The sequence below is a fragment of the Aethalodelphis obliquidens genome, unplaced genomic scaffold (genome assembly GCF_003676395.1).
Source record: "Aethalodelphis obliquidens isolate GAN/ISIS:26980383/991018 unplaced genomic scaffold, ASM367639v1 scaffold14, whole genome shotgun sequence".
Taxonomy (NCBI): domain Eukaryota; kingdom Metazoa; phylum Chordata; class Mammalia; order Artiodactyla; family Delphinidae; genus Aethalodelphis; species Aethalodelphis obliquidens.
In genome coordinates, this window is record NW_020837958.1 from 16,397,141 (window position 1) to 16,413,751 (window position 16,611).

General features: G+C 34.0%; 1 protein-coding gene across 4 annotated transcripts in view; it reads right to left on the bottom strand.

Moving 5' to 3' along the window:
* The window catches only part of ELP4 (elongator acetyltransferase complex subunit 4), a 226,466-nt gene that overhangs the window by 141,800 nt on the left and 68,055 nt on the right, over positions 1 to 16,611 (bottom strand). For all 4 annotated transcript variants that reach the window (XR_003434501.1, XR_003434500.1, XM_027115112.1 and 1 more), the window contains exon 5: positions 13,120 to 13,259. Coding sequence is in view for 2 of the 4 variants with exons in the window: in XM_027115112.1 (XP_026970913.1) it covers positions 13,120 to 13,259 (140 nt within the window). In the remaining 2 variants the exon portion in view is untranslated. The remainder of the gene's footprint in view (positions 1 to 13,119; positions 13,260 to 16,611) is intronic.

The following is a 16,611-nucleotide window of genomic DNA, read 5'->3' on the forward strand; positions in this document are numbered from 1 at the left end:
AGGAAACCCAGTTACAAATATGACTCTGGCTTCCTTATTAATGTTTTCAAACATTTCACAAAGGTTAGGTTATCATAGTGTTTACGACATATCTCAAAGGCAGCACATTTCAAATCACATATTTTATTTTGCCCGATTTTCATAATTTTCAACAACTTTCATAGTAAAGTTATCTATCTTGAAATTCTAAAATGTCATTAAAACTATAACAGTACAGAGAATATAAAAAAAATTATTAGAATTTTAATTTTTACCTTTAAAATATTAAGCATTTAAAACCTTCTTTAGTTAAAAAAAATAAAATTGACCATATGCATTATTATTCATGTATCTGCTATTATATTACCATGTTGTTTGACAGGAATGAATTTCGTTATATTAATATACAAATATGGATAAAAGGGATCCAATCACCCAATGTAAACCTATATTCTGATGACCAAGTTTAAGATGTTTTAAAAAGTTGAAAGAAAAAATGAGACTTTCATGCCTATCAATATCCCTCCTCCCGTGATTTTCAGTAAGAGGTCTAATGGATATCTGCATCAGAGAATTTTAATTTATATCAACAAATGGCATTGGTTTTCCTGTGAAAGGTAATTCTGTCATTCAGTCTCATTAAGAAAGATAAAAAACATTACTCTAAGAAAAAGAATCAGATGTATACCTAGAAAAGAAATCAAGTAGATAATGAATAACAGATAATTTACCTTGCAGTTTCTCAGTGAACAAAGGAATACTTATAAAAGTATCAGTGTGATCAAAGAATAAATTTAATAACAACAAAAAAACTTAGGTAACAGGAGATAAGATTTCATTTGTGAAAAAGTAAATTAAAAAAATAAAATTAGTATATGTGAAATTAACTAGTTGATAAGCGAAAAGTTAACTCATAGAAAATAAGCTCTTGGATTTGTTTCTGATTGTAATTATATCAACTGGCAAAGTGTCTGGCACATAATAAATACTCAAAATCTTTTGCATCACTGTCACAACATTTGATCATTACGGTAACTTTGTGAGGTAAGTATAGCCATTATCTTCATTTCATGGTTGAGAAAATTAAGACCCATCAGGGGCAAGTGATTTGGCCACGGCTATACAACAATTAAGTAACAGAAGTGGCACTTAAAATTCAAGTTTTCTAAAATTTTGAGTTAAGTTCTTTTGGTTAAACTAGAGTGAGATCCACAGTGAGATCCAGATTCAATGAAAAGTCTGTGGGTTCAAATACACTCATGTCACTCAGATGAGGTTTGAACATGGCTGCATTCGATTAAGTCAAAGTATTCAGGTGTACAGTCTTAAGGAGGTATTTCTCTTTTAGTTGCACTGGTGAGAACTTCACCAATAGGTCTCACTAGTATTAACTTGGTGTATGGTTTATTAAGAAAATTCAATATTGAAAAGCATAAATTTACAAGTATACAAACTAGATACCCGTATAGCACAGTGGAAAGTATGCTTAAGATCTCGGTTCTGGTTCTATCTGTTCCAACAACTAGTGTAGCAAAATGTGTGATGTGAGGCAAATTCTTTACTTTTTCTGTTCTGGGCTTCAAAATTTTCTCATCTGTAAACCGAAGGAGCTACACTAGATAATCTCTGTTGTCCATTCTGACTTAAAATTATATGATTCAAGGATGATTTTTCTTTTCTTTTACGAATGACTTTTCTCATTAAAATGATTCATTGCTGGGTTTTTAAAAATAAGAATTTCTGGGCTTCCCTGGTGGCGCAGTGGTTGAGAGTCCCCCTGCTGATGCAGGGGACACGGGTTCGTGCCCCGGTCCAGGAAGATCTCACATGTCGCGGAGCGGCTGGGCCCGTGAGCCATGGCCGCTGAGCCTGCGCGTCCGGAGCCTGTGCTCTGCAACGGGAGAGGCCACAACGGTGAGAGGCCCGTGTACCGCAAAAAAAAAAAAGAATTTCTGGTGCATTTAAGTATTGATTTAACTACTTGTTAGGAAGAGAAACTGTTATCACTACCATTTATGATTAATTTAAAGATGAAGGATTTTTGACATTATGCAAATCACTGAGAAAATATGATTTGTATTACTAAAAATCTATTTACACAGATATTTCAGGTATTCATCTATAACGAAGAGTGAGACATACTTATAAAGCAGTAGGCACAATATCAAATGTTTCAACTAACTAAAACAGTTTGCTGAGCTAAAGTTATATTAGCATATAATTTGCATGTGACTACAAAGACTGTGAAGTCTATTCACAAGTAATTTTCAAGTTAAAAATTCCATTATTATTACACTGAACGATGTCATTTATTGATTTTTCTTTTCTGATGCTTTTCGCCTGACAACACTGGATTTGATTCTCTTCGCTATGGATACTCAACCAAGAGAAGAATATACAGAGATGTAATATTAAGGGCACAAAAGAGGGCTATGACCAGCACAAACCTCTGGAACACAGCTGGGAAAGTACTAAGATCATGAAGATGGAAGAATTCATACATCCATGAAACAATCCACTGTCTGACAGGGACACTGTTGACAGTGGTTATGATCTTTCATGAAAAATAATTCAGTTCAATTACTCTAATTTCCTTTAATTATTGATATAAAAAAGTCACTAAATTTTGTCTCCTACTACCCATCATTATTGCTGTCATCTCTCCAACTCTGGGTCATTACTCATCTTTCAAACACCCTGGCCTTTCAGTTTCTTGACCTCCTCTCTTCCAATGATCTTGTCTCCATTCTACCTACAATGCTCATTCCCATGGTCATACCTTAGATCTTGTCATCATCAATAACTGCTATCCTTGTATAATCTCAATTCATATACTCCCTCCCCACAACCACCACTTTCTGTCTTTTCACTCAGAGTCCCATTTAACCAGAATAGTAGTTTTGCTGAGCAAGTGAGACAAAGCCAGAGAAGGACATGGAAGTGAAGATAAAAAAACTGACCATGGATCAAGATGGTTAATTAGCTGAAAGAGTGTATCAAGGCAGGTGATAGATGATAGGCAATGGTACAGAGGTCTCGGTAAAGTCAAATGCTCGCATAGAGGCTCCCGCATAGCTTATTTATTTTACACATAGCAGTCTGTACTTCTTAATCCCCTATCCCTATCCTGCTCCTCCACCCTTCCCTCTCCTGACTACTAACCACTAGTTTGTTCTCTATATCTGTGAGTCTCTTGCTGTTTTGTTATATTCATTCATTTGTTTTATTTTTTAGATTCTATGCATAAGTGATAACATATATTTGTCTTTCTCTGACTTATTTCACTAAGCATAATACTCTCCAGCTCCATACATGATGTTGCAAATGGCAAAATTTCATTCTTTTTTTAATGACTAATAGTCCATTGTATATGTATATCACATCTTCTTTATCCATTCATCTGTTAATGGATGCTTAGGTTGCTTTCATACCTTGGTTACTGTAAATAATCCTGCTGTGAAGACTGGGGTGCATGTATCTCTTTGAATTAGTGTTTTCACTTATTAAGTTTTTTAAAACACTTTCAGGAGTGAGCTAAGTAATGTGAAAGGCAAAAGGAATATGGCCACAGTTCATGCGTGGGCCTCTATTTAAGGAGGAATTGAACTCCAAATGAGTTTTTCTCAAAGTAAAGAATGGAATAGGGAAAAGAGAGCTGACTGTCCAGATTGAAAATATTTGCTCAAGTAGCTATATTTTTTTCCCAAAGGAGAAATAATTTTACTGATTCCTATAAATTGTATGATGGCAACAACGATAATGTACATTCTCACTTTTGATATACTTTCCTAGAGTTGTTTTAACAATGTACACTTGTACAATTAGCACGAGTGACATGTGTTTCTTCACACTATCTTTAACACAAGGTATTATCATTTCAAATATCTGACAGATGAAAAATGGTATCTCTTTGGTTTTTGTTTACACTTCTTTGATTATTAGTTAGCTTTATTAGCTATTTCTATATCTTCTTTTGAGAACAGCACGTTGATATCTTTTGCCCATTTTGCATTAGGGCACTCAACTTGTTTTTACTAATTTAAAAATGGTCTTAATCAAATCTTCAGACCCCATTCAAGTTTTGTCACTTGTCCTAGTATCATCCTTTATTGCAAAAGGACTGAATTCAGAATCATATGCTGCACCCAAGTTGTCTCTTCAGTCTCCTTCAATCTGGAAATTCCTTAGATTTTTCTTGACTTTTATGGTCTTGACACTTTTGAGGATTACAGGCCAGCTATTTGGTAGAATGTTCCCAATTTGGGTTTGTCTGAGGTTTCCTTATGATTAGATTTAAATTATGAGTAGTTGGTAGGAATATCGCAGAAGTGTTGCTGAGTTCTTCTCATTGCATGCTATCAGGTGATACATAATTTCAATTTGCCCCATTACTGGTGATGTTAATTTGATTAAGGTGATCTCTGCCAGGCTTCTCCACCATAAAACTATACTTTCCCCTTTGCAGTAGTCAATATTTTGTGGGGAGGTACTTTGAGGCTATGTAAATACTTGTTCCTTAATAACTCATTCATTCATTTATTTGTGTCTGTAAGTATTCGTGGCTTCCTGTTTTATTAAATGGGTTACAATCCATTACTATATTTATATATTTTGATGCTCAAATTGCCTCTTCTTTAGCCAGTGGGAGTTCTTTTGAGCTGGCTTCTGTATCCTTTTGACATACCTTCATCATTCTTTAAGCATTTCTAAGCATAAAAAGATGTTACAGGTTTATCTTTTTCTTTCCTTTGAATCAAACGTTTCTCCAAAGAGTTCTGATTCCTTCAAGTGGAGAACCACTAGATATACTCACTGTTATTTCCCTACTCCAAGCGTTTAAGACAGTCTCTTTAATTTTCCTCTATTACTTTTATAATTTTAATTTATTGTATTTAAATCTTTAACTCTTCGGAAATATAGTTTGATGTGAGATATAAGATAAAGATTTCACCATATTATACTCAAATGATTATACGTTCCACACTTATTTGAAATCTCTCTCCATTATAAAAATGATGTTTGTTCATTATAAAAATTCAAATATACAAAAACAGGACTTCTCTGGTGGTGCAGTGGTTAAGAATCTGCCTGCCAATGCAGAGGACATGGGTTCGAGCCCTGGTCCGGGAAGATCCCACATGCCGTGTAACAACTAAGCCCGTGTGCCACAACTACTGAGTCTGTGCTCTAGAGCCCGCAAGCCACAACTACTGAGCCCGCCTGCCACAACTATTGAAGCTGGTGCGCCTAGAGCCTGTGCTTTGCAACAAGAGAAGCCACCACAATGAGAAGCCCACACACTGCAACAAAGAGTAGCCCCTGTGCACAGTGACGAAGACCTAATGCAGCCATAAATAAATAAATTATTAATTAATTTAAAAAACCAAATATACAAAACATACAAGGAGTAGAAAAAAAAAATCCAAAATCCACCACCCAAAGGTGAACATTGTTAACAGTTTGATGAACATCCTTTCAGACATCTCTCTATGTCAATCCTTCCTTCTCTTACTGAGAAAAAATATGTGGGATGTTAAGAAGTATGCTGATAAAAATGCTTTTGATTCTGAAAAGAGTATTTTACCAATAAAAAAATATAAACTGGGTTATTATAACTACTTATTTGTTTAATTTTGGCATTTCTCTCATAGCCTTTTCAACACTGATATATACTGAGTTTCACAGTATAAGAAGATTTAGCTTAGTCGTTCATGGGTTTATTTGACCAAATATCACTAAGTATATTTAAGAAACTAAATTAACATCTACTGAATTTGTGTTAGAAAAGAATTTGGGAAAAGCTACTTAAAATTTTATGTAAACAGGATTGTACTCTGTGTCCTATTACTGTAATCTGCTTTTTCGCTCTATTTTATCTTGGATGCTAAACTCAGTAACCACCCCAGGTCTCTCATGCAGAAAAAGCTGCTGCACAACCTCCCCACTACAGCCACTGCTGCAGTCTCCACAGCTACCATCAGCCTTAGATCTTAATAAAAGCTACAGTGCCCATGACCCTCCAAAGGATAACCGGATTTCCTTTGGAGGGTGGTGGGCACTTGAGACTAAGTAAGTAAAGTTGCAGCTTAGACTCCTTTCCTCAATATTTGGGAGATTTGGTTGGCATCCCCTTTGTTCTCCAGTGTCATTTTCAAACCACTCCTCCTCGCCTACTTTCTAGTAAAACAAAACACACAAAAAACTCCATGCCTTAAAGAATATATATTTAGCCAACCCCAATCATTCTCTTTTTAAGCTGCTGTTATCAAGCTTCTGGACATTTCCCTCTATCAGCTGAAGATGTTGTACCTGGTTTACAGTCCTAATTCAAACATCTTATTCTCAATCAACACTTCTAATCTTGGTAACTTGCTTTGTTCATTTACCCTCACTATTAAGATTAGTCCACTGCCAGTCTACTACCCTTTCTTTTTTTCCTCCCGTACCAACAGCAGCTGTTATCAATTCATTTTCTTTAGCCTAGAGTATGGGGTCCATCATTTTGCTCACCTTTTAATACTTCTCTGCTCTTTGTCCTTCTGCTGATGGCACCTGGCAAAACTTCAGTCCCGTTTGCACCCAGGAATCAGCACAGATGCAAGAAAGTCACACAACCCGACAGACTGGTACCCCCATAAGTATTTGATACTTCTCCAGTCTGTGTATTCTTCCAGTCTGTGAAACAACCATTTCAAACCTTCCCATTTAACCCAAACTCCTAAGAGGTAAGTAACTATTCCTCAGTGGATGATCCTGCCTATTATTCACTAAGTAAAGAGAAGACATCCATATTTTCAGTGTTACTCAAGACTGCCTACAACTGTATAAACCTATTTGTTTGCATCTACACTGTTCTCTTATGCTTCCTTTCCCTCCTTCCCTCCAGTGGAGGAAATGTTATTATATCTTAAAGGTCAGTCCTTCCACACCTGCTCTGAGGCACCGCCTGCCTTTTCCAGAAAATACTCTGACTACCCCCTAACATTTATTTGGTATTTCCTATGTACTAAGCAGTGCTCAAAGAGTATTACTTTTAGACCAATTTCATAGATAGGTAACAGAGGTAGTGAGTGGTTTAAGAATTTTCCTAAGGCATTTAGTAATCTGCCCAATGCCATATAGTTAGAAACTGCTGCTACCTCTTCATCCATTCCCTTTATAATGAATTTTTTTCCCACTTACATTTAAACAGAACAAAACAGAAAAAAAAAAAAACTAACCAAAAACAACCCCCCAAACCCAAACCAAAAAAAAACCCACAACAACTTTTGTCACCGCAAATCTCTTCCAATTATTGCTTTTTCTCTGCCCCTTCATGAACAAATTTCTTAAAAGAATGGTATGACCCCTGCCTATCTCTTTGAACTCATCTTCCTGTAGCCCTTGCTATCACTCACTCTGTTTCAGCAACATGGCCTTTCAGGTCCTTGAAAACACCAAGTTCTTCACTTTCTTACACACCTGCTGTTCCCTCCTCCAAGAACACTGCTTGGCTTAGTGGTCTTTGTATGACCACCTTCTTATTCTTACTCTTCAAGTCTCAGGTTCAGGTCTTCAGAGAGGCCTCATCTGAACACAACTCAAAGTTTATTTCCCCCACTCAATTTATGGCAAGTGTTCTTTGTCTTTACATTACTTACCACAATTCATAATGGCATATATATCTGTTTGTTTACTTGGTTTTTAAAAAAAAAATTGTGTGCTTTCTTGCTCAGCTGTAACCTATAAATGGTCAAGGATAACAGCTGCTTTGTTTATTACAATAAACCTAGAGCTTAACATAATTCTAGGCTCCTAAAAGGTACTCAGGGGCACACAAGGTGCTCACGTCAGAGAAGGTGTTCAATAAATATTGTTAGATATATGTTTATGTCTACTTATATCTGTAAGCAGTCCATCCTAGCTCTAATGTCTGAAAAGCATTCTTGATATTCCCTTCCCCCTTTTCCCCAACCTCAATGAAATCAAAGAGATCAGAGAGGTAGCTAGCAATAAGATTAGGTAAGGACATGTAGACCTTATGGATCTCTGTTAGGATATAGGTTTATTATTCTGAGTGAGATGAGAATTCATTAAAGGTTTGAGGCAGAGTAGTGTTAAGAGCTGACTTATGTTGTAAAACTGTACTGTCTAACAAGATAGCCACTAGTCACGTATAGCTACTTACATTTAAGTTAATTAAAATAAAATACAAATTTCAGTGCCACATTTCAAATGCTCATTATCAGTTGCATGTGGCTAGTGGCTGCTATTCTGAACAGCACATAGAAAATTGCCATCCTTGAAGGAAGTTCTATTGGACAGCACGATGTGAAAAAGTTCATGAGGGCTGTTTTGGAGAAAAATAGGAGCCACCAAGGTGCAGGGAGCAAGATTAATTAGGAGGCTATTCCAAGAGTCCTGGCAAGCAATGTGGGTGACTTAGGTTAGTGTGGTAGAGGTAAAGGTTGCAAGAAGTGATCAGGATCTGGATATACTGAAGATACGATTGACATGATTTGCTTATAGATTGAATGTAGGGAGTGAGAGAGAGAAAGGAGTCAAGGGTCAATGATTACTTTATTGAAGGAAGAATAGAAATATGGAAGGAGACACATAAATAAGAGAGAGTATGTCTATGCGGAGCATGACTGGGATTAGGAATGTGGGAATAAGGTGGAAAATAACAAAACAAAAAACATGGATACCAATGAAAATAGCATGCTAGAATGATCAACTAAATTCTATGTACCCAAAGGCCCCCTTGAAGGACAGAAAGAAGAAAGAAAGACAAACATATAAGCAAGTCACTTCTCTTCATTGGTCAAAATGAGGTTCAGGATAATAGTTCTCCCTCTAAAGTTTCAGATACTATCTTTCTACTTCAATTATATCACCCGCAGATAGGACGATAGGTAAAATCCCTCCTTACACTTACATCTTCCTTTCCCCTAGCTCTGAGATTTGATTGATATATCATTTACTATTTCCTTTTAATAGCGTAGTTTATAGTATACTTCTATAACTTTATGACTTCTGTTCTGAACTTTTAATCTTACCTAGAAGTTCTCTTTCAAAATTCCTTTCTCGTGAATGAATTTTCTGCTTGTAACTTCTAAATATACTGTGGTTCTCTGCTTCTCAATCTGAGATCTGTATTTTTGAAATAAAATATACTCTTACATGGCTATGTTTCAGTTACCCAGTTTCATCCCACTAAATCTTTGTGCTAAGAACAAGACTATAGTTAATTTGAGTTCTTACTATACTTTGTGCATTGATTCACTAATTCATCAACTATCAACTCAACACTTGTGTCCTAGATTCAGAGAATAAATAGATGAAAAAAAGCATAACCCTTTCCTCAAGGATTTCCAATGCTTGAGGGGGAAGATAAGAATATAGACAAGACAAATAATTAAGTGTAATGAGATTAGTGTTCTGACAGAAGTATGAACAAAGGAATACTAGTAGGAATGTATGGGAAGCTTAGCTACAATTTGTCTAGGAAGATACTACAGAGGCTTATATAGAGGTTCCATTTACTCTGGTAAAGAGACTTGGCAGGATAAAAAAAAAAAATGAAAAAAAAGACTCCTAAAATCTTAAGTAATATTCCTATCCACTTTCCACTGTTTTTCTCCTAGAAATTCTCCTAGAAAGATAACTAGTTCTCTCAGAATTCAGTTCATTCAACTTAATACGAAACTTTTAGCTACTACTAGCTATTGTTAGCGTAGATATGCAAAGTAAAATCTTGAATTTCAAAGAAACATATCAAAACAAAATCATTCTATTTACTGCCAACTTTATGTAAACTCAATATTCAAGACCTAATATATCTATAATTTAAAAAGTAACATTTCACAATATTATAGGTGTATTAGTTGGCTTGGGGTACGATAACAAACTACTGGGTGGCTTCAACAACAGGAATTTATTTTGTTGCAGTTCTGGAGACTAGAAGTCCAAGATCATGGTGCTCGCAGGTTTAGTGTTGGGTTGCAGATGGTCACCTTCTCGCTGTGAGCTCACATGGCTTTTCCTGGGTGTTTACTCAAGAAGAGAGTGGGGAGCTCGGTGTTTCTCCCTTTTTTTCTTAAGGACACCAAACCTATCAGACCAGGGCTCCACCTTCATGACCTCATCTAACTCTAATTAACTCCCAGAGGCCCCATCTCCAAATATTGGGACTAGGGCTTCATCACATAAATTTGGCAGGGGGTGGGGTGGACACAAACATTCAGTCTGTAACAGTTGGATAAGCAGTATGTTAGCAGATTCGTTAATAAATAATAAATAATGACAATATCTTTCTAGTGAGGAAACAGAACTGTGCTTGGGCATACCTGTTAGCAAAGCTTACTTCATTTTAAATTTGTAGACTACCAACTTATTCTCAAAATCAGTTTTTCTGTCATTGCTTTATGATTGAGATTATCGGATTTATAACAGTGAAATATCAAAACAAAATTATCTGGGTAATATTATTGTGATACATCTCAGGTTTTTATACCTAGGCTTCAACTTGAAAGTTTAAACTGTATGTATGAACATTTTCCATTGGCAAACCTACCAATAATTTAAAATTAGTTAGTGCAGATTTTAAATGACCTTCTGGTTTTCTTACTGTAAAAAAATCTTTATATGTTTCAACAGTGTCTTTAGAAATTATAAAATTATATATTATATCCTTACACACAATAGTGGGATGCAGCTATATCCTCTAGTCTTAATTATAGGAAAAGTAAGGACAACTGTAAGGCTTAGCTTTATTGTTTTATAAATGAACCAGTAAAGTTCATTTTAGTGAAATGAGCACACGCTTTTCATAAATTAAAATAAATCTCACATGGTAAAGTACCCATTTTCAAAATTAATTTAATTACATGTTTAAAGTTTAATTACATTTAATTAAGCATTTAAGTTTAATATGAAATAAATGAATTATCAGTTAACCACTATGAAATGAAATACTGCCCTGGTAATTAAAATCTATAAATTTTCCTGTTCCATGCAAAGCTGTTAGTTCTCAAAAATATTCTTAAAATATACTTTAAAGACTATATTTCCACATCCAATAAGGTTTAATTTTTCAGGTGCCCAGCTTTGTGTGCTGTACAGTTACTGCAGCAGTAAATGGAGACAGCCTGGTACAGAAAAGAGAGCAGAGGGTTTTGGATACTTCGGTTTGGGTGTCTGCTTAGTCACTCAGAGCCTGAAACAGTGGCAAAGCTGCTCATCGTCTCTGACCTCAAGTTTCCTATAAAGTGGGGATAATATTGCTTCTCTTGGAGGGTTGTTGGGAAGATTCAATGAGATATCCCACGGTCAAATGCCTAGAACAGTGCCTGACACTGAACAGAAAATTGACAAATTTTAATTCCATCCTCTCTTTAGTTGCTGAACAAATGAAAAACACTTTGTACTTTCCAGCTTAAAGAATGTTTTATCCTTAATTTTTTTTTAATTACAAAAGTAACACTATATTATTTTTCATGTATTTACATCATACCTAATGTACATTTTTCATTTCCCTAAGCACTCCATGAATGGAGGCAGTACAGATAGCATTACTGCTAACACAGATTTTTTGAAGTCAGAAAGAACTGACTTTGAATCTGGGTTCCATGATTTACTATTTGACGAATCATGGAAACATTTGACCTATTTCCCAAGTATATGTATATGTATGTCTGGTTCAGTGAATGACAAAAATTAGGAACTAGTATAATCAATATAATCATTCAAACTTAATAAAATATTAGTGATACAGGAAGGACAGGTGGTATTCCTCCTAGAACCCCCATACCCCGCCCCTATTTTTCAAAAGAGGATATTTATTTTCACTGAATTTAAGGGATTTGCCCAAGAGTAACAGTAGGATGAACTCAGTACCAGAATCCAGATTTTTAATTTCTTTATCAGTGCTCTTTACTATACAACACAAGAAGATAAAGGTGAAGGACACCAAAGTTCTTTGAAGCAGTAAGGCAAAAAAAAAAAAGAGAGGGATCTTCTGACTTGGGTTAATCCTGGTTTGATCACTTAATAGTTGAGGCTCACATAAATCACCTCTGTGAATTTTGGTATCTCTTTCTGGAAAATGGGAATACTGTACAAACTTTTATAGGACTGATACGAGGATTACACTAGATAACAAATGTAGAGTATGTAGTAGAGTGATTGACACATAGCAGTCATTCATTAATGGCAGCTATTAACACTAAAGCATCATCAAAGCACCATTTTCCGTAAGTCTCCAGCCATATGGACTGGAGAATACACTAATAAATAAATTTTTTTGGAAAGAGATTTAATAAAAATAAATAGGATAGTCTCCACTAAATTTTCATGTAATATTTCTGGGAAAGAGAATCTATATTTTTAAGTCATTTCCATTCACAACTTCCTATCTATTAAATTTCCATTTAATAACTCATCTCATTTTGAAAATAAAGGTTTTACAGTGCAAAAGAAAACAGAGGCAACAACCTATTCTGTGAATTACCTTCCCTTGATCCAACTGCAATAAGAATTGAAATTAAATACTCCTAATACTTTATAAATTATTCAATGTCAAGTACTGTAATTTTCAGAGTTGTGCTTTAATACAGTAACACTATATATGTTGTTATTTTATTACTTAAAACGTTTCATTGCAAAACTCAAACCCTAAATTCTCTTGTTATCTAAAAAAATACAGATTATTTTATTTACAGCATAACTAGAAGTAGAAAGCCTTAATAAATAAAATATTAGAAAAGAGTACTTGTTTACTTTCTGAAAGAGCATGTATCAAAAAACATGGAGCAAAAGCATGATTTTATACCATTTTCACTATTATTATCAATAAGCAATATTTAGGTATCCACGTGCATTTAGGGCTGAAAGACCCTAATATAGAACTATTTCACATTTTATTGAAAATAAAAACAGCAGGTATTGTAAATTTGGTATCCAGATTTTTCAAGTTGCAAATTAAGAGTAATAGTAGGTCCAACAGTTACAGGATGAGAAAAAGAAGAAAGCCACATATAATGAAATAATATGAAACATGTACAATTAAGGTTACATATTATACAGAAAACATTTATTAGGTATGTACCTTTAAATATGCATTCTTTCAAAGACTGTGGTAAATTGAAATCATTAACTTACCAGGGTTCTAAATTAAGAGTTGATGATATTTTTTCTGGAAGAAAAAATCCATGCCATTTTGAAGCCTCAATTAGTTCTTGTGGTATCCTTTTTGATACATCATAATAGTGACCAAATCTTGAAGATGATACTGGTCTAGCCTGATAAGAAAACCCATATTGTTTGTTAAAAATTTTTCTTTAAACTGCAATTTATTTATCCTACATTCAGCAAAATTCTGATATATTTATGCATTTTAATGCAAATAAGGAAGAGCTGATATATATAGACTTATTAAATTTCAAAGAAGCATACAACAATCTTTATTATTATAAACTATTGATAGTTAGAAATCAACCTTTACATCTCCCAGGTATCTTCACTCCTGGTGGTTCCCTAAGTTTGATAAGAAATTGAACACCTCTTTGCCTTTTTACTATACCTTCCTTAGTTCAAAAATTTTATATACATAACTCAATTAACATTTAAGACTTCAAGTTTTAAAAATAAAATAAATTTACAGTTACTAAGAATGAAAAGAAAACTTAAGCCACATTATTTCACATTATTGCTGAGGGGCCCAAAGGAAACTAGCTATTTACATACATTAAACTGAGCATCATTTTAAAACTAAATTCTCATAAGACCATGTGTATATATAGTATTCAAAACTTCTTACAAACTTAAAATTGAGCTAACAGTATAAAATATACTGGGATATTCCAGATAGGAACAAGGTACATGATACAGTGGGAGAATGTACATAAGCTCTATTAGTTAAATCAGAAACCTGGCATATTCATTAGTTCATTGATAATTCCTCTTTTGTGCCCTCTACTAACAATTTCTCCAACCAATTATCTTTCTTATAAGAAACTCTAATAACTATTGATGTTGAATTTAATTACATAGGATAATTGAAGCTCAGTAATATAACATTATTATTACATTGCTTTGAACGAACTCTGGCTGATTTCTTTCATTCAGCACATTAGAAATATATCTCTATTCAAATATACCTCTAGCTAAATATACCTCTATCCAAGGTTGAACTAGTAACAGATTCCATCTGGCAATAGTTTCTAATAAAGTCTCTGATCTAAATTTACTTAACTTCCACTGTCTTGAATGCTACAAAACAGACAAGTTTCAGAACATTCGACAAAACTAGATAATCTTTACAGAAACTAAAGAATTATACACAGTAGGTTCTTAACTTATTTTACTAAGTAACAGACAACTTTGAAATTTAGAGAAGAAAGAGACATTTGTTTGACACTAGATATTTGCATTTTAAGACTTCAAGAATTCATATTCTTAAATGCCTACAAACATCAAATTATATAGTAATAGAGAATTTAAAAATTAAAGTCTAATAGACACATTATTCTCAGATTCAGAATCCGAGGGTTTGACATTTATTTTCTAGATAAAATGGCTGTTCATTCCTCCATAAGGTACTGTTTATTTTCATTAATGAAAGAGACCTATCAGTTGGCTTAATCTAATCTTTTCAATACAATATAAACAGAAGTACGGTTTCAAAAACATGATTTATCTATTTGCCACGGAAAGTACTGACAAATACATTATGTCACATTAAAATTTGTCTCTTAAAAATAGGATGTAAAGTTTTTAAATGTAAAGTTATTAGTCTAAAGCAATTTAAACAAGGTCTGTTCTTTGGCCTATAATCTATTCTTTATCCGGATTATAGTTCAGAATGTTTTTACTGCAATCTCTGCTAGAGCTCATCTTTTTATTGTGTAAGTCCAAACCCCCTTAATGTTTTAGAAAGGCCTTGACTAACTGAACTTTGATCTGATGTCTTCATTGAGAAAAACACCAGGTTGCCCATTTCAGATGCAAATCCCCCTAAGGCCCAATAGAATTTAGTAAAGACAGCAAAAAAGAAGAAACAAGAAGTTTCCAGGATCCTCTTTGAGAATCCTGGGGCACACTGGTGTCCTTAATCCACACTGCTGCATGGATTAAGGTAGGTGATAACCTTTTCTGATTCAAAAGAATAAGCAGAGTGCCTACAAACTGGGTGGAGACTAGGATTTGGTAATAATAAAACACCATGCAATAAAAGCTTGGTCTATGTCAGAAGCCTCTGAAAAGGCCTCAATGTACCACATTCCCAGGCCTAGTAGGGAAGCTTGCAAAAGCCTACCTGAATCAAATAAGCATGAATAATCTATTTTGGCGGACTGGCCATGGGGAGAGAGAAAGAAAGAGAGACTTTTCGCTTCTTTTAAGTTTGAGTTAATAAATTTATTAGTGGACTGAAGGTTCTTGAAATCCTATGCACTTTGAGAAATATGCTAAATTGCTAAGAAGCAAAGTATGCTTTTTAAGTTGCCATCTCTATCAATGTTCCTAATTATAATATTAAAGTGACAGAACTCTCAGATTTGGGATGAATCAAGGCAGAAAATTGATTTCATGCTGTGACAGTTTACATATAGAACACAAATAATTAATCAAAATGTAAAAATAAATTTGGAAGCTTTTCTTATTAAAACTAAATTATTAATTTTTTAGAAATTAGGATTAGATAGGGCAACTAATAGATTCACAAGGTAGACACTAACCATTGTATTAATGATGAGAAACTTTAATGCTTCAATAAAAAATGAAAATTAAATATACTCTTACAGGAAAAACAATTTTGTAAGTTTTTTTCTACCCAACACACATAGCATTAACATATCATCAGATAACTGGAATGCTGTGAAATCTTCTGAGGCTTAGAATTGTAAAACAAAGACTTAAAATATTTCCTCTAAAAAAAGGTCATTAAATATAATAATAATAATAGCAGTAGTAGTAGTAGTAATGGTAATCCATGAAAACCTATCAACTTCCTGAAGAAGTAAATGCATTAAAAAAATTAAACTATCAGCAATAACTATTCCATTTACTCAGTTTGATAAGACACGTTGCTTTAGTTTTACATTATGAAAACTTCTATTTCACATTCATAAACTACTCTTTAACTTTGTCAACTGTGGAAGAGAGTAAAATGGAATGGTTCAGTAAAAATTTATTATGCCAAAGGAGAATGAACTATGATGGGGGTTCAGGAGGAGCACAGAGCAACAAAACAGCAATACCATCCCCCAACTTAAGTATGTTAGAAAGAAAGAAAAATTTCAGAGAAAAGCTGCACCACAAATAAGCAGTCTAAATAAGACATTTTCTTATTATTGTTATCATTTTTTGTTTCTCAGCATGGCATAACAGAAAGCAAGAACCCAAATGGTTACTAAACCATTTTGAGCCTCAGTTCAATCACCAGAAATCAGAGCTAATAATAACTATTTCACTAGGCTGTTGTGAGAATCTAATGCAATACTGGAAATGAATATTTTGTAAATTATAAAGTGCTACATAAATATTATTAATTATTATTATTGTGTCATGATTCACCAGAGAATCAGAAGATCCATCACTATCCTTTGCAATTACATTGCTTTATGGGAAAAATGGTATTTGTTGTCATCTACA